The following is a 27,957-nucleotide window of genomic DNA, read 5'->3' on the forward strand; positions in this document are numbered from 1 at the left end:
CGGCTAGGCGCAGCACCCCCCGCCCGACCCAGCCCGGCCCGGCCGCAGTGCCGCCAGCCCCGTTTGTGCCTACTCACCACAGCTTCCTCTTTAAGGGCATCAGACTGCCCCTGTTGGAGGCGGTCACCCCTATGGCCATCTGCAAGACAGTCAGGTATTTCTGATACTTCATTTTGCCGTCGCCCCCCCTGTCCCTGCCTCGTCCCCGCCGCCGCCACCGACAGAGTCTCTCCAGCCGCTGCATGCAATCATCAAATTTTTATTTCCAGGCATCTGCCGTCCCTGCGTCGCGCTTCTTCCCCTCCTCCTCCTCCTGCCGCGCTCCCTCTCTCTCTGCCCCCCCGGCTCACGCTCTCCTCCTCCTCCTGCCGCACTCCCTCTATCTCTGCCCCCAGCTGACGCTCTCCTCCTCCACCTCCCGCCGCGCTCCCGCTATCCCTGCTCCAGCTGACGCTCTCCTCCGCCTCCCACCGCGCTCCTGCGCTCTGCCCTCCCCTGGGCCCAGGCTCCTCTCCTCCTCCTCCCGTTGTCGCACTCCCTTTTTCTCAGCCCCCCACAGCCCGCGCTCTTCCCCCCGAATGGCTGCTGCGCCTTTCCTCTCCCCCGCCGTGCCTCCAACTTGCTGCGGGGCTCCCCCTCCTCCGCGCCTTGTGGCGCTGCCCGCACCTGTCCCCACTGCCTCCTCCTCACCTGGGCTGTCTCCTGGCTGCCGCCTCCTGCCCTCGCTAGGCCCTCGGTGGGGTCTCGCCCTCCCCCTTTGCTCCCTCGCCCCAAAGGCCGGGCCGCTCCTCGCCTTCCCCCCGGTTAAGTGGGCTTTCCTAGTCATTCCTGCCCGTTACCGACGCGCTCTCGCTTTGCTCCCCTCCCCAGCTACCTGGGGTATCCCCTCCCCGCCCATGTGGCGCAGCTGCGGCTCTGCCCTCCCGCCATCAGAGGGGCGCCATGCCGCAGCCCGGCTGCCGCGCAGCGGTGCCCTCTCCCCGCTGTCTCGCTGGCCTCCCCATTAATCCCATTAGCGCCTAGACTAGCCCGGTGATATTTAAATCATCTCCCCCCCGCACCCTCGGCAGCGTGGGTTGCGGGTTAGCGGTAACTGAACAGCAGAGGCAAACGCCTCACCACCTGCAGAGGAGGCCCTGTAGAGGCGGTGAGGGCGAAGCGGGGGGGGGAGGTGTGAGTTAAGGTGAGGGTGACTTGAGGTTAAAGGTGAAGGTGAGGGTGAGATGGGATGCGGAGGCGGGCGGGACGGCGCTGCTGCAGAACCGGCGCTTCCCGCCAAGCCTCCTTCATGAGAGGCTGTAGGAGGGCAGCTCCCGCCGCGGCACCCCCAGCGCAGGCAGGAGGAATCGCCCCTAAAAAGCCTGGTGAGGCCACAGGGGAGAGAAGACAACCTCTTTTTTTTTTCCTCTCATGTGAGGAAGGCACCCAAAGTGTGTTTGAAAATCGGAAAGTGATTAAGTCAGATTAAAAGTTAAAAGTTATTTCTAAAGGGGTGCCCACCTATTTTAGCAAAATCAGCTAGCTGAATGCATCACTATTATAATGGCCTCAGATGTGACAGTTATCATTGCAACTTTAATGTGCCTTGTGCCTTCCTCAGCCTCTGCCCTGATGTCCAGAAGACAGTGGTGTTTGGCAAGTGCTTTTGGAACTTAAAAAACATGGTACAATACAATCAGAGACCCTCCTCAGCAGACGTTCCTGCAGAGAACACTGACACGTTGATCAGTAGCAGTGGGAAATACTTTGGCTACAGGTACCCTTTTTTAAGTACATAGGTATTTTGATGGATGCGGATATGAACAATTCTATGCCGAAATGAGAACTTTTCTTTAAGATGTTAAAATATAAATAGTATCAATTGCATCACATACCCAGAGTTGAAGTCCTAAGGTGGCACTGTCAGCTAGGAAAAAGACTGTGAAAGGTATTGTTGTTTTGTGGTGCAGAGGTAAGCATTTCAGTGATTACTTTTCTTCTTTTATGTGTGTGCAATACACACCTCGAAAATGTAGCAGGCTGCATTCCACCTAAGCCTGTTCATTCACAGGAAGCAGGGAATATACATATATTACTTATAAGAGCAAAGACTTGAACACAATAGTTGTATTACTTTAGTTAATTAAATTGATATGTTTGCCTTTGCAGCCAAAAACTGTGTACAAATGTCCTGAAGTTCTGTATCACAAATTGTTTTTAAAATTTAGATGGATACTCAAGGTCCAGTGTAAGTTTGTCCATCTGCAGCCCTCAAGATAACTGTTAATGAGTTCTTTGCTTTTGGAGAGATCAAGTGTTAAAAGCGGTGAGGGATGGCTGATTTAAAATTATTACGAAGGTTAAGGAGGAGGAATTAAACAGTGCTAGTAGTAAACTACCTGAAAAGTCTGTATCTTCTGTAGACCACTTCAAATTAGTTTGGAAATCTGTACAGATCTTACTTTGCCTTAAAAGCAAAAACTGTTAAACCAGTACATTGCTTTTTCCTTATGTGTGTCTTGCCATCATAGCTGACTAAAAAATCTCGTCGCCTATGCATGTTATAAGAAAGTGAGTGTGGGCTGTTTTTTCTTATTCTCACCAGCAGTAGAGTGCTAGATACATTGCAGTTTGAATATGCATTTACACTTGTGCAAGCCTATTAAGAAAATAATTTACATCTTGAAATGACAGGAAATACTGGCTAAAAGAATGATGAGACTGGTTGAATGTCACATTTCAGTTTGAATGTTACATCTGTCAGAAAAATAGATGTTATCCTTGCATAGAAATTCTGAAAAGTCTAGTCTTAATCTGGTTGTAGTGACAGACATTTCACAGGTAAGACAATCTGAGGACATAGAGGAAACAAATTTTATTTTAAAAACTGATGAACCCCGAAGAAGCTGAGCTAAGGCCAAAATTTATACAGTGGATATCCCTGCCAGAAAAGCAGTCTGATCCTATTTGCTGTTCTCAATGCAAACTCATTCTGTCTGACAAAATAGATTCTCCTTCACTACAGAAAACTGAAAGATGCTTAGATTTTTTTAACCTATTGTGCATTTTAAAAACCAGTTTAACTCCTCTTAGGTTACTTTGGGGTTATCTAGTTTTTTTTAGTTTTTTCAGTATAAAAGCAAGCAGAACCACGGTAATTCCTTAATTTTATCTATCTAGGTAACTTAACTGTAGACTTTACCTCAGAACAAGCTCTACAATCTATCTGTTGCTTACAGTCTGTGATGCCTCTGTGCCTTCCAAATCCTGTCCCCAGGATAATCTCCCAATGTCTCAGAAGAACAGACTGATCTTTCAGACAGTTAAAATATTATGTAGGACTTCTGCACTTGAACAGACAGTGGTTGGGACAAACTCCACTTATATTTATCTGTACTAGGACAGCGATGTATCTAGAAGATAGATGGAGGGACTCTGAGAAGGTGGGGTTGAATGCAGTGTATGTGATTTAATCTTGCCCTTGCCTTGTTTCTAAGTGGAATGCAGGCTATTGCCAGCAACGGGAGACTAACTGGGTGCAGCTTAGAGGATGTCTCTGAGGCAGTTGTACTTTGGAGCTCCAATCAGCAGCTAAGGGAGTGTAATTGTTATGTAAAGCTATTTTCATCCTAAGTTGTGCCTCTTACTTTTTATTGATATTGTTAGAATATATATTAGATTCTAGGTAGCACAAAGCAAGATTTTACAGCATTATCTACTTCTGCTGGTTTTTGGATTTTATTTCAGTAAGCCTGTCTCTAGAATGGGGATTTTTGGAACCTTATCTTGCTTTGCTTTATCATTAGCCCTTCATGCATTTCTCTAGTGCCAGCTGTCCCTAGGTGCCATCTTTTACAAACTCTCACCTGCATCACTCAGAATTGACTGAGCTCACAGGAGGAGGAGAAATTTAGGTCTGACTAAGAAAGCTTTTTAGAGACATTACAGAAGTGTACCTTTAAAAGTCTTGACTATGTTTAAGTTATTTCAGGTAATGTAGTTTTTTCCAGTAATGAAAGGAAAAAGAAACCACACATCTAACTGATATAGCTGTGCTGGTGAAAAAGCAAAAATTCTCTTTTTTTTTTTTTGCTGAAGTACTGTATTTTGTTAAGCAAACCTATATAAGCTACAGTGTCTGACCAAAAAAAAAGTCTTACCAGAATAAATAGTATAGTACTGCAAGGCTGCATCAGCAGCTTTCTGAGGATAGATTAGGCCTTAATGACACGTTTAAAGTTTTCGATTGCATTCATTTTTAGGTTGTCGCAATTGTATTAGAACTGAGGCAAACACTAAACTTGTTGCTGTTTTTATGGCATGATAAATAGCATCTTTTATTTGCATTTTAGAATAGCCTTTTTTTTTTAGCTTTACTCTGCATATAAAAGAGGCTTTTCATGCAGTACCCCATACTGTGCTACTGTGTATGCTGAAAAATCAACATTTTGTTCATTCCTAGGATATACCTGTTCCCCTTTACTGAATTTTACTCCAATGATTGCAATTGATCAAGTGGCCAACAGCATCCTGGCCTGTATCAGAAGTAGTGTGGCCAGCAAGAGTAGGGAAGTGGTCATGCCCCTGTTCTCAGCACTGGTGAGGCTGCACTTTGAATACTGGGTTCAGTTTTGGGCCCCTCAATACAAGAAGGACATTGAGTTGCTGGAGTAGGGCAATGAAGCTGAGGAAGGGTTTGAAGAACAAGTCTTATGAGGAATAACTGAGGAAACTTGCATTGATTAGTCTAGAGAAGTGGAGTCTGAGAGGAGATGCCATTGCTCTCTACAACTCCTTGAAAGGTGGTCAATCTCTTCTCTTTAGTATCAAGAGATAGAATGAGAGGAAATGGCCTCTCAAGTTGCACCAGGGTTTCTTTACTGACAGAGTGGTCAGAAATTGCAACAGGCTGCCCACGGAGGTGTTGGGGTTCTTTGTCAATGGAGGTGTTTAAAAACATGTAGAGATGGCACTTTGGGACATGCCCACAGTGGTGTTTTGTCAATGGTTAGACTCTATGATCTTAGAGATCTTTTCCAACTGAAACAATTGTATGATTCTGTGGTTGGTAAAAAAAATCCTGATACACATGTCATATTCTATGCTTCCATGGTATTTAATATGATTTGAGAACTTTTTATTACACGGTTCAGTTGGTAAAGTGGCAGCATTCCAGAGACTGATACAACCCTGGCATTAAAACATGACATTAGCTGACTGATCTCCATCTCTACTCTTAATTTAATCTAAATCTTCTTGTTTACTAAACCAGAATTTTTTTCTGCAGTACTTATTAATAGTATTTTATTCTATTAATTTGTTCAGTCCATAATAATAATAATAATAATAATAATAATAAATATATGTTAACTGAGAGCATTAATGCAGATCCTTCAGGCAAGAAATGTACTGAAACAGACTTTTTTGACATTTCAGCCTGTCATGTGTGAAATTCATCCATCTCCCCTTCTCACAGAATCACAGAATCAACCAGGTTGGAAGAGACCTCCAAGATCATCCAGTCCAACCTGTCCCCCAGCCCTAGCCAGGCAACTAGACCATGGCACTAAGTGCCTCATCCAGGCTTTTCTTGAACACCTCCAGGGACGGTGCCTCCACCACCTCCCTGGGCAGCCCATTCCAATGGGAAATCACTCTCTCTGTGAAGAACTTCTTCCTAGTGTCCAGCCTATACTTTCCCTGGCACAACTTGAGACTGTGTCCCCTTGTTCTGTTGCTGGTTGCCTGGGAAAAGAGGCCACCCCCTACCTGGCTACAATGCCCCTTCAGGTAGTTGTAGACAGTAATAAGATCACCCCTGAGCCTCCTCTTCTCCAGGCTAAACAACCCCATCTCCCTCAGCCTCTCCTCATAGGGCTTGTGTTCCAGGCCCCTCACCAGCTTTGTCGCCCTTCTCTGGACACATTCCAGCACCTCAACATCTCTCTTGAATTGAGGAGCCCAGAACTGGACACAGTACTCAAGGTGTGGCCTGACCAGTGCTGAGTACAGGGGAAGAATAACCTCCCTTGTCCTACTGGCCACACTGTTCCTAATGCAGGCCAGGATGCCATTGGCTCTCTTGGCCACCTGGGCACACTACTGGCTCATCTTCAGCCTACTATCTATCAGTACCCCCAGGTCCCTTTCCTCATGGCTGCTTTCCAGCCACTCTGTCCCCAGCTTGTAGCGCTGCTTGGAGTTGTTTTCTTTCCATAAAGACAAGGAAAGGGACCATACCTGTCAAAGCCAAGAGTTAATTAGAATCTACAACTATGTCAGATGCAGTGACTCTAGGGGTTATTTTCTGTCTCCTCGAAAGAAACAAACAACTATGTGCTTGTGTGTTTTCTATCTATGCATCTACAACACAAAATTCTGTGGCTTTTTCTGTGTGAGGGCTTTTCTATTCCCACATGAATGTATATATTGTATATAAAAGGAGTACTTTTTCTGGTCAATTACCAGTTTCTTTCATACACTCCATGTTATGTGAAGATACAAAAATGCATACATCATCAGTAGGGGAAAAGAGAAAAGAAAGGAAAAAAAACCAATAAACAGAAAGAAAACCACTCAAGAATTTTCCTATTGCACTTTACTGCACCATTGACAGTCTACAAAAGGAGAAGTTTTCACATTCCTTTGAAATGTCCTTGTGAGAGGCTAAGTTGATTGCTGCCAGAAATCTATTGAGTCTAAACAGGTAGAGTAATAAACTGACAGTTACTACTAACTTGCATTTTCTGAAACATCTTTTTCTGGTCATTAATTTAGTTGTCAAAATAAAAAGAGGTAAATAAATTTGCTTCTTCATGGAATAAATAACTTTTATTTATCTATGGATTGTCATGAAGAAAGGGTTTGCTGTATGAAGCAATTGACAGACATACAAGAAACTTGCTAGCAAGTATCCCAGTTCCACTGCATTCAGGGATATTTAGTAATGGCTTCCTGTACAAGTAGTGTTAGTGCTATTCTGTCAGGTGGTCTGAGGTAGAGCCGCTTTATACTATTTCTGCAAAAGCAAGAATCCTGTTGAAGAACTCAGGCTAGAATAAAGTGTACTTGCACTGCCATTATCTGATAATTTTGTATGTACTCGTTTCTTGCAAACTTGTAAGATTTTACTCTTAAAAAAAAAAGATTATTCAAATATCACATTAATCCTGACAAGCATGGCCCTCTCACAAGATAAAATAAGCTTAATGTAGAAAAAAATAAGCATATGCATGAATACCATTAGTGCTCCCTGATATAGCTTATTCATGTAGAAAACTACTGGAGGGGAGAAATCACCAAGCATACAATTTCAATGTGAGATGCAAAAGGAAAAGAAGCTTAAGTAACATCACTTCCCAGAAAAAAATGCTAAGAAATAGACTGCTATCTGTAACACATCACAATCTCAGTATACAATGATCAAATTAATTAGTCTTGTTAACTATGTATTGTTAGACCTGTGGGAGTATGTAACTCTGAGGTGAGGTGTGACCAGACCTTGCTATCATTCTGGGATGTAGAGTCGCTAGTAGCTTTCATTTTCAGATGTTATGCCTGATGGGGAAGCCTCCAAGCACAATATTTAAAAGAGAAGGCAAGGCTGTGAAAAGCAGGAGATAATGATTCCTTGAAGCAAGGGTGTGGAATTCTGAAAAACTAACATTTAGGATATTGGAGGCTGAGGGGAAAAAAAAAGTATATCTGAACTGTTGTGGCAGATGAGTTACCGAAGCACTGTGAAAAATTGGGAATGAGAACCAATTCATAAGATGGTACTCAGTTGCCTAGAAAGACTACTTCCTTATGTCTCCTCTACATTATTTTTTCAGTTGACTAGTGAGTTCTGTACAGCATGCTAGCTGTACACATCAGGACAAATAGACCAAAATGAGAGAGAGTATTACTAAAATTTAAGTAGCACCTCCTGCCAAAATTTAAATGCATGCCTCATATTTTTTTTTATTAGTAGTAATTCAGACCCTTATTTAGCTTCACTAATATATTTTCTCAGATGCTGCTAGGAATGTTTCCACATCCATGACTTACACAGCCTGAAGGCTAGCTGGATGTTTCATGAATGCATTGAAATTGTGCAGAATCCAAGCTGAAGACTGCTTTACGTGTCTAGTTGTATATTTGCACACTTACTAGAAATATGAAAACCATTTTTCACTTACAGGAAGGAAGCTGTACTTATTACAATATGTATGGCTGTCAGCTGTATACTATTTTAATCAGATTACCAGTATAATGAAAATTAATGTAATAGGATTTACTATAATTAGATGCAAGTATACAGTAATCTGCTATGAAAAGAACACAAAAATATTAGTGGAGTTCAATACAGGAATATTGTATATGCTAATTATTTTTTTAAATCATATTAAGCCTGATTTTATTATTTTTTTTGACACAGCTGTACTCAAACAATTCAATCCAGAAGGGCTTGTAATAGTCAAGTATTCCTCTTGTCTGAGACTGAGAGAAGTGGAACTAAATGCAAACAGAAAAAAGTCAAAAGAACTATAAGCCACTCATTTCATTGCCCTGTCTGAATAGAAGATAAGGAGTATAAATGATAAAATAATTATACACAAGACTTCTATAATGTGGATGAAAAAATTAATTTTTCATTTATGGTTTTAAGCATAGAAGTGCTCAATATTTATCAGTAGCAATATATATTAAATGTTCCTGTAATTTCGGTGCAGGGGAACCTAAATGAAGTTTTGGTGCACATTGCAGATCTGTTTCCCAAGTGATTATACTGATATTATATTATTATATACATTATGATATTATATATGTTGTAACAACCTAGTAGATCATAAAACTTAAGATAAACACAGTAAACCTATCAGGTTAAAAAAATGAAAACCTAACCAAAACTGATAGCTAAACCTAATAACAAAAGCCCTGATGCTGCAGGGAACTACTTTAGTGAGTATCTGAGATTACACCTGGTGAAAGAATTTGCATGAACACAACAGGTTGAAGAATTGGTTCTGACAATGTTGCTTTTGCTTTCATCAGTGATTATCTCATTTCTTGCCCTAGTGACATGGTTTCTTAGCCTATTGGAGACATTTGGTTAGATCCAGATTAGGGTAGTGGGTTACAGTTTGCACCTATAACATTCTCTGAAAACCAATATGGCTGTTTTCAAGAACAGAAGCTCTTCATGATGTCAAGAACCTGCAAGATACAGTCTTTTAGTCACATTTTAATTTTTAAGAGAACAGCAAAGGTAGCATTTATAACATTTCAGGGAGCTAAAGCCCTCCCATTATGTAAGTGTGTGTATGAGAGATATAAAAAAGCCAAAGCTTAAAATATGTTTCAGTTTCTGAGAGCTTAATTTCAGACATGTCATATGTCTGATTGGGTATCCCAAATTCCTGTTCAACTTTGAAAACATTGGCCTGATTTATACAAAATATTGTTAACAAAAGAGTATGATAAAAAATATTAACTTTTTTAGTAAAATAATCAACAACTGGACCGCATTCTTTCAGGAATATGGATATAAAGCATATAAAACATTCTTTTACTTTGGTTTCTTTGAAGACTATCTAATATAAAATGCAGAACAGATCTGTTCATTCCAGACACAGGCATTTTTGACTATCAGACATGCGTTTTTTTACTTCATTGACTACATATGTGATTTAGAGTCCTTTTCATAACTGGTGTCAAAACTTTTCCAGTCTCCAGTAAGTTATTTATAAATGATAAAAACTCAAATGTAGATCAACAATCTTGCTCCAAACCAGATTTTTATATCAAGCAATTTTCTGTCCTCTGCTTAAAAGACACAATCAATTCTAGCTTCTCTTATATACTGCAGTTATTGCTACTTTTGGCGTAGATGAGCTGGCTCCAGATTTGCTGTGAGTAGACCAATGGTTTTTTTTAATTGCCTCAGTATAAAAATAAAACTGCCTTTATGGCATTCCTGATGTTACACTATCAAGTTGCATAAGGTCTTACATCCTGGAGAAAATACATGCATAGCAAAGGGAATAAAGGGGAAATTAAACAACTTTCTGTTCTTCCCTTAACACAGTGCACCAAGTTTTGGGTTTGAGTTTTAGGTGTGGTGTATTTTGGTTAGCTGATTTTAAGCAGAAGAATAAGGTAAATAATTCACTAGTAAGATTTTGTCTGGTAAAAGAAACAGACTTAGATCACTTTTTTTTTGCTCTTGTGACAGTTTATATAACATTTTTCTGATCGGTTCCACTTCTCTTGCTTGTGTTTAGACATTAAGATAACAGAAATATGTACAATAGGATAGTGCAAGATTTTATTCATCTAACTTGGTGATCACCTTAGTGCTCTCTAATACTGAAGTATTTCTACTTCCCAATATGTTCTAAAAATTAATCAGCAAAAGATATTAAATGAAGTTATATTTTAATACACTCTCTGGCCTTGTCCTCTGCTTGCCCATTACTGGTTTTTAACATTTTTGCAATGAAAAAGCAAGACCCTGTTAGGGTTGTATGTACTCCGGTGCTATAAAATAGCAAGGTCATACTGAAGTTTTCATTTTATACCATGTCTGGGTGCATAGTTTAACCCACCCATTTTGGTGAGTTTTGGAAATAGTATTTCTACTGAGTGTTTTCGTGGAGCCGTCCTGGATGGTATCTGTCCTGAGATCTGTCATGTTGTGATCTGCATTGCTACAATACCAGCTTACACTGCCCTAACAGTTACAGTGTAATTACTCCTCTCAGTATAGCCTACACCTTTTACTTTTATCTCACTACACATTATCAGGTTTCAGAGCTCACTTGCTCTCTTGCCAACCAAGCAATTTACCTACCATCTGCATGTGAAGAGCACCCAAGCAGTTACAAAACTGTCTGGTTCTTACTCAGCACTGTGTATATTTGGGAGCTATTCATTGGCTCTCCACTCTTTGGAGGAGCAAGAGATGCAATTCAAATGAAAATAAAGCTCTGGGGTTTACTATTTCAGTTTTAGTTAAAGAACCCTACTTTTGATTCTGAAAAAAATCCTTAATAATGTACAAAGGACAGATTTAGAAATTAGCAAAAAGAGGCCTCAATAGACATCCTTCCTGGCATCCTAAACATCTCTGCAAATCCATTCATTTTACTGCAGCATTGCAGACTCTTCCTCAGCCATCTGCACCACTACTGAGATTTGAACACCAGAACACACGCAAAAAAGACCATTACTTAATGAATAATGAGGAAAGGCACTCTCTAACCCACTGCACTTATCTTCAAGACAACTGTTAAAGCATCTAGAGCATTGGTCTTGCTCCCAGGTGAAGACAGAAATGCTACAGAAGCTCAGTAGCGCTGAAGAAAATCAGCTGATATCTCACACAAATCTAGTGTGATATTCCTTCTCCAAAACTTTACCTGGACAATAGTGACAAGCAAATAGAATGAATAAAGTGGTTCCTAAATACCCAAACAAATAAATAGAAGTCAATATTCCAATGGAAATAATCAACTCAAGTTTCATGTCTGCTTATGTAGCCAAAAGTGATGATGTTTCACTTATTGTCAGTGACCTGGCTGTGGCTGGAGATACTCTTTTGCACTGCTGGCAGTTTGAAAGCATACTGAAATACAATGACACTAAAAGAAAGCACATGGATCTCTGTTGAAGACAGAAGACATAATGTTTGTAGGAACAAAGCAAAAATACCAGCACTTGCAAGTAGTCACTGCAAAACACATTCAGTCTGGTGATCTGTGCACATCATTGTGACAGCAGCAATAAATCACAAGCTCTGCAACTATTTAGAGGGAAGGTTTCCTGTGAACCTAAAGCCAAAGCTTATGATGGGTCATACTGCATTGGATTCACTCCTTACAATAGATAAGTTTCTAGTTATCTTATTATGCACGTACCATCTGTCTTGGGGGTTTATGAAATGCTGTTACTGTGCCTGGAACACTCTGAACGGAACAGAAATAGTTTCTGCTCCTGCCTTCCTCTATATTCATGTGAACATATCTTAAGTAATGTATGTTTTTAAATTCTATCTTCTGCTGCAACTTCTGAAAGCATCTTTGCCTTTGCACTGTGCTACTTTATCTGATGGTGTGATGTACTAAATATCTTCAGTTCCCATTGATTGTGTAATTTTTGACAACACGGTGCTGTCATGCCAGCATACAACTTTCAACCTCTTTACGCAGCTTCAGTCTCAGCAATTTCCAATGGGTAGGATACACACTAAGAAAAATCACCCAGCATAGCAGTGGGATAGAGTTGTCCAGTAGCAAGGAAGAAAAGTTCTGTATAAACATCCTGATGCTATTCTGACTGCATGGGATTTCAGTCTTTTGATGGATTTAAAATCAGGATAGTACCAGTATAATCTCCCCGTTACTTTTCATCCTACTTGATGCAGATAACTGACATCTCTTGACAAATCTAATGCCCCAGAAGCTCAGCTTCTCTCTGGTGACTTCTATTACAAATACAACTAAATTCAAGGTCATAGCTAAGAATCTGAGTGAATATGATTAAATTAAATATAATGCATAGACTCTCATTCCTATTTCTGTCATCTTCAAATTTATACAAGCCTCTCTGAAGCAGTGTAATGGTGAGTAACACCAGCCTTGAGACTGATGAATTTCCAGGGGAGCTGGCTACAAGAGTTATCTGAAGGTTGAATTTTAATTTTCTTTGCCATAGGTCTTTCACTGTACAGAGAATTACAGTCTGAGAGACACTGCTTTTCTCTTTACAAATGCATTGTTGTACAACTGTACAAATAACATTTATTGGTTAAGACACCTAACATGCACCAATGACAATCATTTTGACTCTGGTATATAACAGTATTTTAAACTTATTCCCTTACTCCTAACTTGCAGTACATCCTCTCATTGCCTTTTGTCCCATTCTGTTTATCTGAATTGCAGTAGTGTACTTTATTCTAGCAGCCAGCTATTTGTCCTTTGAACTCAATTGTTTTTTTACTGGATGGATCAGGAAGAGACTATTTTTTCCTGTTCTACTTCAGGACACCTCAAACCTGTATTCTTGTTCTTCACATATTTTCTGGCTAAAGAAATTGCCTACACATAAGCTCTGAGGCTCCATCTTAGCAGGCCCAGCACTGAAACTTTTTTTTTCCCAGACATTTCCCCCTGCAATATCAGAAGTTAATTTTTCTTTGCAGTCTGTTGGAAGTGTTCTAAAACCAACAAAATTCATCTTCTGCCACTACAGACTGTGGTAATGCTGTCTTCCATTTGTTTAGCAGCAGCAACTGAAGTTATTCATAAATTGTGCTGTGCATTTGACATACAGCCAACCAATGGAGTAAGCAAATTCATCTCTCCCCAAATACTGTTCCTTCATTCTATAACTTCATTGTATTTACCAGACACTGCTAGTTACTCTGGTACCTATCACTGTTTTTATGTACTCTTGTCAATTGGCAAACACCAATTTTCTGTAATCTTATATGAGTAATTCAGCTCTCTTTGGATGAACAAGGTTTACAGATGTTCATTATAAAGATATTATTCCTTTTTTCACATTTAGCTGTAAAAGGTATATGTGTCCTCTTACCTATATTTCAGTAATACTTACTGGTAAAATTCTAAGGAAATCCACTTAAAGAATAGGAGAAAAATACTGAAGGGATGAACAAACCCAGGAAATAGCTTTGAAATGGAATATAAATTATCCTCTTGGGCCTGCCTGTTACCCATTGTCTTTATTTGTCTGCATCTCTACTAGTAAGGATGGCATATTTGCTTTTCTAAATTATAGGAAGTCAACAGGCAGAAGTCATATGTAGAGTATGTTTCAAAATGCCACAGAGTGGGATAGATGTGATGTAATCTAATTTTCCTTTATCAGGCAACCATCATGTCCTGTGTGCTGCACGTAGCAGCAGATAGCACACTGTGTAGTATTCTCAACTGTGTAACACCAAGCCATAAGCAAATGCACCTGTTTCTAAAAGCACTGCCTATGTTTCCACTTAGCTGAACAGACAAGGGGTTATTTGCAGGCAGCTCTTACCAGTACTTTAGGGAAGGGTTGGAAGAAGGCATGGGAAAGATCTAGGCATTTTAAAATATCCTATGGGATTTCTTATATCTTCCATGGGTTGATTAGAATCATGCATTAGTGCTTGTTCCTTCTCCTTTATCCCTTACAGAAGGCACACGCAGCAATACTTTGCAGCGAGATTTTATGTAAGCGGCCCTCTTACATGGGTTTTATGCGGAAGGGAAACATATGGTTCTGAAAGAGCATTAATACTCAGGTACAGCTGGTCTTTGAAGATTTTAAGTGATCCAGATAAAAAGAATGGGCAAATGCCTCCCAAGGGAAACTGGGGCTGTTCTTACACTGTACTTTATCAGAAGCATAACACTTATAGGGAGATGTCTATGAAGACCCAAGAATGGAAAGAGACAAAAGAAAAACAGGCATATAAGCAAATAAGACAGAACTAAAACCCTCAGCCTAGCCAGCGATAGAGAACTTAGTCTACCAGGCTGGCAGCAACAAAAAGCAAGCAAACTGATTAATTCATCAATTGTTATTAGTTAATGCAACAGCTTAACATTTCTCCATGACATCAATGTCTTATGCCAGGGTTTTATTATCCTGCGGCACTGGCACTTTTAAAATTCCTGTTATTTGGAGAGTTTACACTGATGTAAAGTGGAGTTTTATTTGCTCAATACAGAGAGCTATCACAAAAAATCTAGTGTCAGATTTTAGGTGAGAATCAACCTTATTTCCGTTTAAAAGACTCAACAGATTTAAAGACAAGTCACTTTTAAAGAAGGAAAGATCTAAGGTGCTTTGAGGAGCTGATCCCAAATTATGATGCTCCATATTTACTTTTATCACACAGAACTATTGCATAGTTCCAAAGGTACTTAATCAGGCTTCATTACCACATTCGCCAGAGCCCAAAGAGCAGTGCCAGAAGCTGAGACTAGATACTGTCATTAACTGCTGTTGGGCAGAGTAAAATTCCCCAAGGTCTATGTTCACAGGAGAGATTAGACTGCCAAATGGGTAGGGAATAAACTTGATGCAGAGAATGTGAAATTCAGCACAAAAAGTTCACAACAGAAGGTTTAGGAAACCTGGAAAATTTATGAACCTTCTACAGTTTCATGACTGCAAGAGGTAAATTAAAGGAGCAGGAGAAAGTCAGGAGAGAGGATGGAAGAGAGTTGCATAATCCAGTCAGAGCTCTGAGAAGATGAACCTCTTAAAGTCTCACTGAGATTGGTAGTGAGTCCTTTACTGTTAGGACAAAAAGGAAAGCTAAAGCACAGAATCAGAAGTCGTGGGCCAAGTCTGGACAAATTAAGGTTTACTTGGCAGGACCACTCAAGGTAAAAAGCCCATTTCAGAAATAATTCACTATCCCATTTCTGTACAAGAACATTAAAAATAAAGATGTTAATAAAAAATAAACATATAAACCTGTAATTTCCTCTGAATTCTAAAGCATCTTGTCCTGAAGCTGCTACTGGATAACATGTCCTTAACTAGACGGATTAGAACTACCATGACATAAGAAAGCCTAAGCTAATTTGCAAGCAGAACAGCTGAAGAAAGGCTGTTCAGCAGAAGTTGGAATTAGAGCAAGAGGTTAAATTGCTTCAGATTCTTTCTATCTGTGCTGATCTTGGTGCCAGATGTGAAAGTCTGGGTGAGATAACCACATCTCCAAACCACCAAATCTTTCATAAACCAGGATGTTCAGGAGGCAAGATCACAGACATTGTATCTAGGATTATAATAGGAAAGAGTTTCTTTTATTCTTTGCATGTAAGATTATTGCAAAGAAAAAAAAAAGAATAAAGAAAACAACAAAACAGTAAGAGTGATGTACAGTTCCATTTTGTTTCTTAAGTGAAAAAAAAGATCCTGAACACAAGTCAGTAATTGAAATGATGGTAATGATTTTAAAGTAACTAGTCACTGCTTTACAGATTTTTAACAAATATGTCCAAAGATTAAATGCAGAAATATGCTCAGCTAAGTAATTTCTTGAGCCAAAAGAAATTAGGTATGGTAAGTCTTAATCTACAGTCTTGTTCTATAAAATCTGCATGAGTATTTTATTATGTTCTAGGTTATTAAGTATATTGATATATAAAATATATATCTGCTCACAGATCATGCAGCACAATGAGATGCTAGCTACATAACAAATTAGTAACAGCTGGCTGATTTGGGACCAGAAGGCCTAACATGCCAGTACAGGGCAAATTTCACTCAGTTTACAAAACAAGACTACTTTACCTTGGGCAATAAAACAATGCCTCTAGATTGGATTTTGCAGAACCCCGGGCTCCCTTATGAAACTGCATGATAACTTAGCCATGACAAAGATGCTACAGGATCAGGGAGCCCAGCAGAGGAATTCTGCTGCCTGGAAAGATTCTGGCTTGAGAAATTCTGATTACTTGAAGAGCTAAAATATGAATAAAGGGATTTAAGCTTGAGGTTACAAGATTAAAAATGGAAGTCTATGCCTCTATGCTTTACTACATGTTTGTGGATATTTTGATTTCTGTAAGAAATAAACCTGTGTTCTATCATCACTTAGCTTTAGAAAGATTTCATTTTATGTAGTGCCCAAGACTTTCTGCTTTTAGATTCTATTTTGGCAGAGGGGTGGGGAGGTTTTCAGTGGAAAGACTCTTTAATATAATACTCCAGAAGACATTTTCTTGCTGTCTTTTGCTCTTTGACAGCCATCATTGCTGAGTAATGCCCAGGGTCATACTTCTGAAAAGCAAATTCTTTGCAGCATTTCTGCAGGACCTGTGGCAGAGCGTATATCTAGAGGACTAGGCACTTACCCTTCTGTAAGATAAAGGTTGAATTCTGTAGGGGATGTGTCTGGCACAAGAGTTAGATGCAGATCAGTAAATAAAGGTGGAATTGAAAATCAGCCACCATGGAAATGGTTTTAGGAATACATACACTACATTCATATGTATATACAATTTTAGAATATGAAGCAAGAAATGCATTAATGTAAGGTAATTGTTCCACTGAAAAAAACAGACTGAGCTACCAGTCCAGGTCATTACTGCCTTGGACAAAACTCCAGACTGAACCTAAGTCTTTGCCACAGACTGCAGAGAGCTAAAAAGGAAGTCAAAATACTTGACCCAAAGTGTCAAAGACAAATTTAGTTTGGAATAAAAGTCCTGAAATGATGCCTAGACAGCAGTTATTTCCCTAAGAGAATTTATTACCAGAACAAAACTTACTTAGGAAAAAAAAATCTTCTCCTATCTCTTGGCAGAACATCAGATATTTTAGTAAAATACAATCATTTTCTCCTGAAAAAAAAAATCTACACTTCAGAAATATCAGTACCAAAAGTCACTAGCATCTGGCTCATATTTACTGATGAAATTATACCAATGGCTCTTAGGTCTTAGCATAAATATGATATTAAAGAACAGTTGTCCAGCTCATTCATTGCTTAGTCCTGCTTCCACTAAATCAATACATTCTATTAATTGAAGGCAGAGGCAGGCCTTTAATCATATGATGACTCAAGAGATCCTTCTTGTTAAAGAGTAGGTTTGTTACCACTGAAGGTGGCAGATTAACGAACCCTGGGGTTGATGCTTACTATTTTTTCAGTCATACAGCAAGCCTTTACGAGAGTCTTGAAAATGTCCCTATTTATTATTTGATTTCTATTCCCTAGTTTTATTCCAGCATTTTAGTTCAACTGGTTTTATGGTTGTCCAAGAAAAAATATGGCTAGTTGGTGTATGACATGTTACCTCTGCAGTGTATGAACATATTTTGATTCCTACAGCACTGAGTCAGCATTCTGATGAGTTAGCATTTATATTCCCGACAGCTGTTTATTCCTCTCAATGTAATTTCAGAGATAAATGTCCAGGAGGGATTTGCTGCCCCAGATCTATCAGAAAACATATTTAAGATATTCTGTGGTATTTGAATCATTAAAAAAAAATAAAAATCAGTCATGCTAGGGGGAAAAATTGTTTATTTTTAAACATTAAATAACTAATTTCAACCTTACTGTTTTATTTTTAAATACAATGTGGTAAAAAGAATATTAACATCAGTGATTTGTAAGGACATAGAATCAACCAGGTTAGAAGAGACCTCCAAGATCATTCAGTTGAACCTATCCAACCTATCTATCCAGTCCAACCTATCCAACCAAGATCATCCAGTCCAGCCCTATCCAATCAACTAGACCACAGCATTAAATGCCTCATCCAGTCTTTTCTTGAACACCTCCAGGGACAGCAACTCCACCACTTCCCTGGGCAGCCCATTCCAAAGGCAAATCACTCTGTGAAGAACATCCTAAGATACACATTGAAACTTCAAATCAGTGTATCAAGATTGACCCTTTTATTTGGAGTTGAGAAAGTAGCCTTGAGGAGAAAGGAAATTATAGGAACCAATACACCTGAAGTAGCAAACTGTTCCTGGAATATCTGATTGATTGTGTCTTACTAAAGGCATGAGAGTGGTTGGCACAGTGGGACATATATTTTGATAGAAGGCAGAACCAGTAGATGAGAATCCACTGCATTCTGAAATTCTTCAGGTAATGCTTCAGAGTTATTTTGGCAACTATGTAGACTATTGTCACTTATGTGCTTTTAACTACTTTTTGGGGATGTTAGTCTTCTTCTAAAGCCATGCAGGGCTTCTTTTCCTGCACCAGCCCTACAGACTCTAGGATGCACTACCTGCGTTACCACAGCTGCCTTATCTTTAGATTTTACTAAGGGTAAATTCTTTCTCAGAGATGTTTCTTCTCAACACTATTCTGTTAGGCATGGGTTTACAATCTGGCAGGGAAACTAAAGTTACTTTTGATGCTGAACTCTTTCATAAACCAACAAAACTTTAATGTTATTATCCTCAGATTTCTTTCCCAAATCATTACTTATGTCAGTAAAGAGGGTTAAATGGGAGATGAAAATCTTTGTATTTATCATTAAAGACTTTATTGTGAAAAGAAATTGTCTTGAATCAAAGCATTCGAGATCATTTACATGGCTGTGACATATGCACCATAAAGAAAATGTGTAAGTAAAAGATAATCTCTCTGACCTAGTCATGAGCATTTATTTGGCCACTTTTCACAAGTGTTGCATTGCCAGTGCAGAATAATGTATAGCTTTATCAAAACTCATTCAGTGAATCTTGAGATTGGACAATGGTTACAAATTATTTGATCCCTTCTAAAATCAATGCATAATCCTGTGTCTACATTTGTCATATTTCTTCTGGCTTTGTAGAACATCCTGAAGATTGCAGTGCCTGTACTGTCATTTTGTGCATGTATGTTCAACATTACACTTACAGTGTAGTGAAGAATGGGCATCAGGGTCCATATATTTGCCTAAAAAGTATTCTAAGTTTAATGCTTTGCTTTATGCAGAGATTTGTGGGTAGTACAGTTTCTTATTTATAGCCCAGTCTTAAAAGATCAGGGGGTAGGGAAGAAGTAATTTGAATGACTGAAATGCTGCTTTAAGTGATTATGTATATGATGTTCTACCTCTTGAGAAATCATTATCTTCCACAGTAAACACCTACATAAACTTTCACTGCAAGAACTCTAGAAACTCTCTGCTGAAATTCCTGTGACTATTCATGCAACATCCAGCACAGAAGTTTCCAGAACACTGTACAATATGAATGATACACAAATCAACAACAATATATTTCTTTTTCCATAGTCTGAATCTTTGTTTCTGGGTAATTTTGTTCCCAGTGCCTGGATGTTCCAGGTGAGACTGATAGGCATGAATTCTAATTTAGAATTGTTTACAATCTAATTGTGTCTTTATGGAAGTATTGCAATAACAGAAAGGTGTAAATGATGTTATTATATATAGTTTAATGCTATTTTCCTCCCAGTAGGAGAGCAGAGCATATGCCAACAGACAATCAGAAGAGATATTTTCAGTTTCATGATTCAATGCTGCCAGGGTAGAACTGTAGCAAAGAATATATAAATTTACACAGAGGTAATCTTTCTAACTGTAGCCAGGTCTTTCAAGGTATGCTTCCTTGAAAAGTTTTTGTTATGATCAGTTACTCAAGGACTGGTTTAAATGTAAATTAAATAATTGCAAGAATGTTTGCATAGCTGTTGTTAGGTATGTCAATACTAGTTTTTATTGTTGATGCATGTCATAAAAACATCAGGTGGTAAAAAAGCACAATAGTGCTTTCATCATTGGTTCATCAAAATCTAGTTCTCTTGGACCTCATTTGGAATGAGACATACTGTGTTTGCTAGCATTTACAACCATGGATTCTGCAAAGTGCTAGCTGGTGCATTCTGCTGCATGAGAGAGGCTGTAGCCAGGTGGGAGTTGGTCTCTTCTCCCAGGCAACCAGCAATAGAACAAGGGGACACAGTCTCAAGTTGTGCCAGGGGAAGTATAGGCTGGGTGTTAGGAGGAATTTCTTCACAGAGAGAGTGATTGGCATTGGAATGGGCTGCCCAGGGAGGTGGTGGAGTCACCATCCCTGGAGGTGTTCAAGAGAAGACTGGGTGAGGCACTTAGTGCCATGGTCTAGTTGACTGGCTAGAGCATGGTGCTAGGTTGGCCTGGATGATCTTGGAGATCTCTTGCAACCTGGTTGATTCTATGATTCTATATTCCAGGTGGCAATCATCACAGTAATAGTGGATGTTCATACTACTAAGTCCACCTTCTCTCACACATAGCCCTTCTCAGAACCGATGCTTCTGTTTTATTAATCTTTGCCAAAACCATCTCACTTTTATGAGGAGACCATTCTAGGAGGGAAAAATCATCCCAAAATGAGAATACTGGCTGGCTAGCTGAACAGGCAGTTGTAATGCCCAGTTCCCTTGTCTGTACCTGGGCTACTATACCGGTGCAAAATGTACCCTGAAAGCATAACTAACACAAAAAAAGCTCACTGGATAGGCAAGAGTTGGCTTAATACACCTGTAGTAGCCCCATCACAACTCCCTAGGTATGGTATTCAGCTGGATTACTGCTGTACCCTGACTCTTTCTGATGCAAAGAGCGATCTTTTGGGCAATCCTAGTCAACAATGGCCAAAAATAAGTTAGTCTGAGGCTGCACTAGTTAACAGAAGAAGGCAGAAATTGGGGAAATTCAAAGATGAGAAAAACTGTTTTCAAGGCCAAAAGCTACCTTCATCCTTTTTGTGGTTTTGTTGCAAGCAGAATTCCAGGGAGAATAGCTAACTGGGTGCTGAATATTTTAAGGCCTGCAATATTATGTCAGGATGCATGTATAATACATTGCTATGGTAATGGTTACCACAGTGGGTATCTTTTATGGAAAAGTGAATTCTGTGTAAGTATAGTTAGCTTACATAAGCAACTGCTACTTCATTCAGAAGTGCCTTTTGCTTATCCACAGTATCTCAGAACTTGTTATATTTTACATTTTGTGTACCAGAGGTGGAAGTTTGCAGAAGTGACAGTTTATATAAAGGAAAATGCATGCTACTACCCTGAACTGAACAGGGCAAGAAACAGTCTTGACTTTAGTATTACTTACTATACTTACACTACAGTGAACTACAGTATCTGGTAATGGCTAAGGTGGCAACAGTTGCACAATATTCCAGTAACAGGCTGGAAGATTTATGTTATTTCTAAAATGGAAAAGTCAAAAATTACTTGGGAAAGACACTTCTGGTGTCTTTATTTGCTTTTGTTTTCTTACCTTTCATTTCTCTTTACACTTCTTTCTAATGCTGACTATAGCCATGGCTTATCTGTTCCAGGTTCCAAACTGAGATGAGCATCTTCCTGTAAAGTGAGCCAGTGCTACTGGATAAAGTGACCTTGACATGACTGCTGTGCTGCCAAAAGCCGAGAGCTAACCGGTGACAGTTGTTAGGTATGTCAATACTAATTTTTATTGTTGATGCGTGTCATAAAAACATCAGGTGGTAAAAAAGCACAATAGTGCTTTCATCATGGGTTCATCAAAATCTAATTCTCTTGAACCTCATTTGGAATGGGACATACTGTGTTTGCTAGCATTTACAAGTGTGGTTTCTGCAAATTGCTAGCTGGTGCATTCTGCTGCATGTTCTCAAAGTACAGTGGCCCTCCTTTCTGTCTTTGGATATAGCCTCTGGTTAGTCTGAACAGCCTGCTCAGTGCTTGGTTGGTTTCATTCATCTTACAAATTAGTCACTAACAAAAAAAATAAATTAATGAAAAGTCCCTTCTAATTTTGAGGACCTCTTTGTCAACATTTTACTGCTACTGGCAGCCTGGTCTGGCTTTTCACTGCATCAGGGAGAAGGGGAATTTAAACAAGTGGGATCCAGCTCACTGTGAAGCTGTTTCCTTATCCTGTTGCATCACCGAACAAAGCACAACTAGGCAGGACCTAATAGCTCCATGGGTACCTTTCAGAAGCAGTGGATGCTGTCAAAGTTTAGTGTATCCTACTTCAGCCTGTTTTCCCATACTTGCATATCTGATCCCTTAATTCTCACCCTTTCATTTTTTTAATCTCCATACAGAAACTCTTTCTATTCCAGAATAAAGAATTCCAGCCTGGTCACTTATTTTCCCTATGGAAACCATTCTGTGCCATGCATTTGCTCCTAATTGCCTTTCTCTGAACTTGTTCTGATCTGATGTAGTATTTTCAGGAACAGCATGTGGTATTCAAGTGTGACATTGGCATTATAGACTGCCATAACTGTATTTCCTGTTTTGTTCCTTTTTCCTTACCTACCAATTCCAAACATGTGCGTTTTTGAGTTGCTGCCATGCACTGAATTGCTGTTTTTATGAAACTGCCTATCTGTCACGATCCCGAACTTACACTTCTGAGCAGTAACGAGCAGCTCAGAGCTCATCAGTTTCTTCATAAAGCCAAGAACACTTTAGCCTATGCACATGATTTCATCTTTTTGTACACTACATTTCCTCTGCCACTTTGTTACTCCGTTACTTATTCTTAAGGCTCATCTACAGTTCCACTAATTCAACCCTCACACTTCCTACACTGACTAAAAGTGTATCCTCATCAAAATTTTCCACCTCACTGCTAAGACCTTCTTCCAGTCAATTTCTGAATTTGGTAAGAAGAATCAATGCCCTGCAAAATTCCACTGATGACTTCTCTCTGTATTATCACTGTGCTCACATGGTTTAAAGTTTGGGAGAGGACACGGTTATGGTGCTGGGGAACGTGGTATTCAGCAGGAGTCTGTGGGGCGTCACAGAGCTGCAGTCCCTTAACTTCACACATATGAATCATTTGCAGTACAGTACTATGCTCTGTCTCTTGCAATGGGATCCTGCATACCAGCCAGAGCTAATCAACCTGATCTGTGACTTCTGGTTCATCTGTGGCTGACACACTGGTAAGGAAGTGAGGGGATTATTTGTCATTTCCTCCACTGCAGTGGAGGACTGTGCATTTTCTGTCAAGGTTCTGCATTCACTGAAGTCCTCTGGAGAGGGATTTTTTTCTATATGTAGTCCAGCCCTATGACCTTTGCCTCTTATTTGATTTGATTTGACTGATATGTTACATAGCCCCTTTGTACAGTCAGATACATGAAGATCCACATGTAAGAAAGAATAAATTTCAGAAGTATTCCCTTCTAACAGTCTTTGCCAAAGGAATTCATCAGGGCAAAGAAATATTATTTTAGAGCAAAGGAATTTTAACAGTACACAACCTTGTGACCCAATAAAATAGGACCCAATAGAGCAGTTAAGTGAAGAAAATACATAAAAGGGAAGTGGAAATTCAGTGGAAAACATTATTTGGCTTGATACAAAAAAAGAAGCCATATATAAACTGTTGGAAGTGAGTATACCAGCAGCAGTTAGTAAAACACATAAACCTCAAGTGTTTAAATGGTTTATTGTTTTTCATTTGGTTCATGGGCTCGGTTTACCTCTAGAGTGCACTTAATTTTGGGGTTTGCATATGGAAAATGGGTATGAATGTTTCCAGGTCAGCAAGGAATCACCTGCAAATTCTGGAAGTGTGAATATCACTGCCTCTCTATATTTGGGCTTGTACTTTTTGCTGGAGTGTATTTGGATGTCTTTTACTGTCTGGGGAGCAGAGACTCCAAAGAGCATTTTGTTTACCACCTGTAATGAAGGAAAGTCAATATTTGCCACTGTGTCTTTGAAACATCATAGTTATGTTTGCACTGATTGGTAAGCAACATAGACTCTTTAAGTGATATTAGCAAGTCCAACCAAGAAAGTCTTTTAAACCTCTTACCCATATCCCCTGTATTTTATTTATGTGTGTGTCCAATCATCACTCCTAGATGTTATATTACTTCAATTCTAAGTAATCATTCACAGCAACAGTTTCAAACAGGTAGCCAAGGAAGTTTTAAACAACTGTGATATAATACCATCTAGTGGCCAAATTAAACAGGACTTAATCAGAGGCTGCTATCTTAAACTTCCAGTATTAACTGCCAAGTGCTACATAGTTGCTGCTTGATATGGTGATGATGACTGATGATGGAGAAAACATCCTTCTGTTTCCAATAAATAATGTAACTGACAGGATGACCTTGCAAACCTAAATATAACAAGGCTGCTTTTTGCACTGGATTGTGCACCCAGCTTCTTCTCAGACACAGCTTTTTGAGTCCTGTGATTTTAAGTGAGGAGGATGGAAGATACTTGAAAAAAATCTCTGCAGTTTTAAATCCAGCATGGCTTGTTTTGAGATTTTGGTTGTCAATTGTTATTTTACTAAGTATTCACTTCAAACAAAATAAATTCTATCTCTAAAGTAAAAAGTTTAAGGAGTTCTGAGTTATTAATTTACAAATTGCATGGAAAATAAGAGAGGAACAATTTGCTGCATTCATTCAATAAACCTGACCTTCTCCATCATCCTGAATTATTTTGAATTTACTCATTTTGGAATTTTAGTGTTTTGGGTTTTTTTTTTGTTAGAAAACAAAATGTTGAAGTTATTTAGGCAGACCATAAACTTTTCAGTCTAACACACAGATAATCAGATATTTATATGATGAAAGAGTAAGAAGTTAAATAATACTTACATTTCTACTCATCAAATTGACATCTTACAGAAAAATACAAGACATTATTTTTTGGATAGTATTCCCTGTGCTCTTACCAAGTTTGTAAAGGAACACAAAGCACATGGCAAAATGCCATAAACCTTCTAATTCCTAGATTAATAAGAAAGTTCAGAAGTGTCAGATGCCAATACATATGGTTGTGCAAATAAAGGGTAAAAATCCAATTCTGGGGCTTAAGTCTGCATCTCTTCCTGAATAAATGCTGTGTACAAGATTTGCACATGCTATTTTTTATTGTCAAAAGGAAAGCAGTGACTGCCTCCCTTCCCACAGGATTTATAATTAGCAGTGAAGTTTTGTCACACTTTTTTTTTTCAGTGCAAAATGTTGAATTTCAAATGTTGAAAACTGATTTCTTTGAAAGGTGTAAAATACAATTCCAATAGATTCAGAAAGGTATATTCTGCAATAGAACTGAGCCATTCCAACATTTTTAATTGGGAAATCCATAAAGCAGACTTCAAAATCAAATTAATTACATGCACTATAGAGCATGTATACACATAAACATAGTCCATTGACATGAACATGGAAATGCTGTGTGCTAAAGCCTCTTGTTGGCTGCGTTGTAAAAATAAATGGCTTATGTTATAAAACCTGCAAAAATAGTATCTGATTTTCACAGTTGGATATTACTTATTCTGAAAGCTTACTTGACAGACATTGTGTTGATCTTTTCTTAATACAGGGGTAAATAACACATGTATGTATTATTACTGTTACTCGGAGCTCTCAGTCAATAAGAGAATAAAAACTGTTGCTGGAGGAGGAGACAAAAGCTAGAGGAACATATTGAACTAGTTTCTTTTATGTTATCACCATGATTTTTACAGATCAGATGTCCAATGATACTTAAGAGATATATGAAAGTAGTAAAAGAAAACAAACAAAAATTGTTGAATGCAGTACTAATTACTTTGAGATCACTTGCAGGCAATTACTGACCAAGGCTATAATTCCACCCACTTTTCTAACAGAGATTGTCTTTCTGGGATTCTCAGTACAGAGCTAAGAATAAGCAGAAACAGGGACAAATGTTTTCTGGTTTTCCAAACCCAGACCAAGAACATGTCCTTAACACTGATTGGCAGAAGACGTGCAATACAGTACTTCTGTCTGGCATCTTTGTGAGCGTGTTTATAGATAAGCTGCTTGCCCTGTGAAGTCCTAGACCAAATGACAATATGCAACTTGTTCAGTTTCATATGTGTTAAAGATCACATTTTTATGATATTCATCAGAAATCCTGGAGCTGCCTCGCAAGAAATTTGTGAAAATAGAGCAGGGTACCTTTGATGGGGCTCTCACATTTAAATGCCAAATTGAATGTGAATCCACACACTTCTTGCATCTTTAATCTAGTTTTCTTTTTGCCCAGAGTACTTTACTGCCTGATTATGTAATGGCTATGTTTGACTGACTCTCAAGTAACAGTTATTTTATATTGTTTAGCACTGAGGTGATTTTGCTCTTCCCTGACATGTGAAGTATACACATGTACCATCCATTCTGCAGAGATAAGATTCTGTTAATGTGTATAAACATAAATATGAAAACATATCTTTGCAATTGCTCTGTCATTGTGTACCACCTGTTATCATCTGTATTACAAAAGGACTCTAGCTCATCATGATGCTCCCACAAATGTTATCTATAATTTTGTCATTTACCTCAGAGGCAAGAAGTTATTGTCTTTAGAGTGTCCAGGTGTCTGACATTCTCTGTCCCTGGGAAAAGGTATTTTGCAAATGACTAAGGATATTTGCAAACATTGGGAAAATGGAAATAAAGCTATTTTCCATTTTCTCTTTATGCTCATCTCTTCTTTTCTAACTACTGCTATGTATTCCTAGCTGTCTTTATGCATCCTGTAGTTGTGCACTCCTGTATTTGTGGACGGTACTTTTTTCCTCTGCTTGGTTGCCATATTGATAGAGACTTGGCAACTGTGATTTGTAATGCATGAGTGTATGCAAAATACATGCAGGTGGCACATTTGCTCTGCTTTCAGCTATATAGTCACCGTCCCTGGAGCTGTTCAAGGCAGGATTGGATGTGGCACTTGGTGCCATGGTCTAGCCTTGAGCTCTGTGGTAAAGGGTTGGACTTGATGATCTGTGAGGTCTCTTCCAACCTTGGTGATACTGTGATAGTTTCATTCAAAGTGGAGTTGTCATTTTCATGAGTTGTTATAAGCACATGAGACTCTCTTCACAAATACCACATTGATTGTATAAGATTTTCTTTCCAGTGCATGAGTGTGGCACTTACAGAAAAACTGGCGTAAGCCAGTTGCCTACTACAGTTTTCTCTTGGGTGGAATGGATGAGTGTCAGCATGCAACAGAAAGTGTGGAAAGATTGGCACTTTTTATAACCTGGTATGGAGGTATATTTTTTCCCCAGGACACTGGTGTTGAAGTAAATGGTGTGCTATTGCACACCAGTGTGTCTTCTCATTGAATTCTGTGCCCGGGAGAGGTGACTATTACACTCTAGCTGTGTGACTTCTGTGGCTGAATCAGTTTCCACACCTAACACTGATACCCTCCAGGGAGAGCATAGCCCCAGCATCTTTTTTATTTCTTCTAGGGTATACACAGGACCAAGACACCATATACTTTTTCATCAGGGGGAATGTTACAGCGAGACAACTACCTGGCTCTGCAAATACCAATATTGTCATATTTTAGGCTATCTGGTTGATTTATGTTTTTTTAGAGCTATCAAGTGTTTCCAGCATAGACTACCTTCAGGAGAGCCTTCTTATTTTTCTGCTAGTTCTCTAACGATTTTTTTTAAGCTGCAGTCACTCCTTAATTGGTTTCATTGT

General features: G+C 39.0%; 1 protein-coding gene and 1 long non-coding RNA gene across 11 annotated transcripts in view; one reads left to right on the forward strand and one right to left on the reverse strand.

Annotated features, from left to right (window-relative positions):
- TJP1 (tight junction protein 1) overlaps window positions 1–27,957 on the reverse strand; it is a 187,966-nt gene that overhangs the window by 158,772 nt on the left and 1,237 nt on the right. For 2 of the 10 annotated variants that reach the window (XM_064157476.1, XM_064157475.1), the window contains exons 1-2: window positions 875–934; window positions 78–238 (exon numbers count right to left, since the gene is read on the reverse strand). The exons of 1 other annotated variant lie outside the window; for it this stretch is intronic. In XM_064157476.1, the coding sequence (XP_064013546.1) occupies window positions 78–238; window positions 875–898 (185 nt within the window). In that variant the 5' untranslated portion in view covers window positions 899–934. Of the gene's footprint in view, window positions 1–77; window positions 239–690; window positions 842–874; window positions 935–1,061; window positions 1,138–27,957 lie in introns of those variants that run through there. 7 more of the 10 variants (XM_064157477.1, XM_064157484.1, XM_064157474.1 and 4 more) reach the window with 7 other exon arrangements.
- LOC135182902 (uncharacterized) lies at window positions 97–27,876 on the forward strand. Its single transcript, XR_010305339.1, has 4 exons — window positions 97–154; window positions 1,601–1,756; window positions 21,796–21,911; window positions 27,717–27,876. It is a non-coding gene; the product is annotated as an uncharacterized LOC135182902 (long non-coding RNA).

Source organism: Pogoniulus pusillus, chromosome 17 (genome assembly GCF_015220805.1).
Source record: "Pogoniulus pusillus isolate bPogPus1 chromosome 17, bPogPus1.pri, whole genome shotgun sequence".
In the NCBI taxonomy this organism is placed as follows: Eukaryota; Metazoa; Chordata; class Aves; order Piciformes; family Lybiidae; genus Pogoniulus; species Pogoniulus pusillus.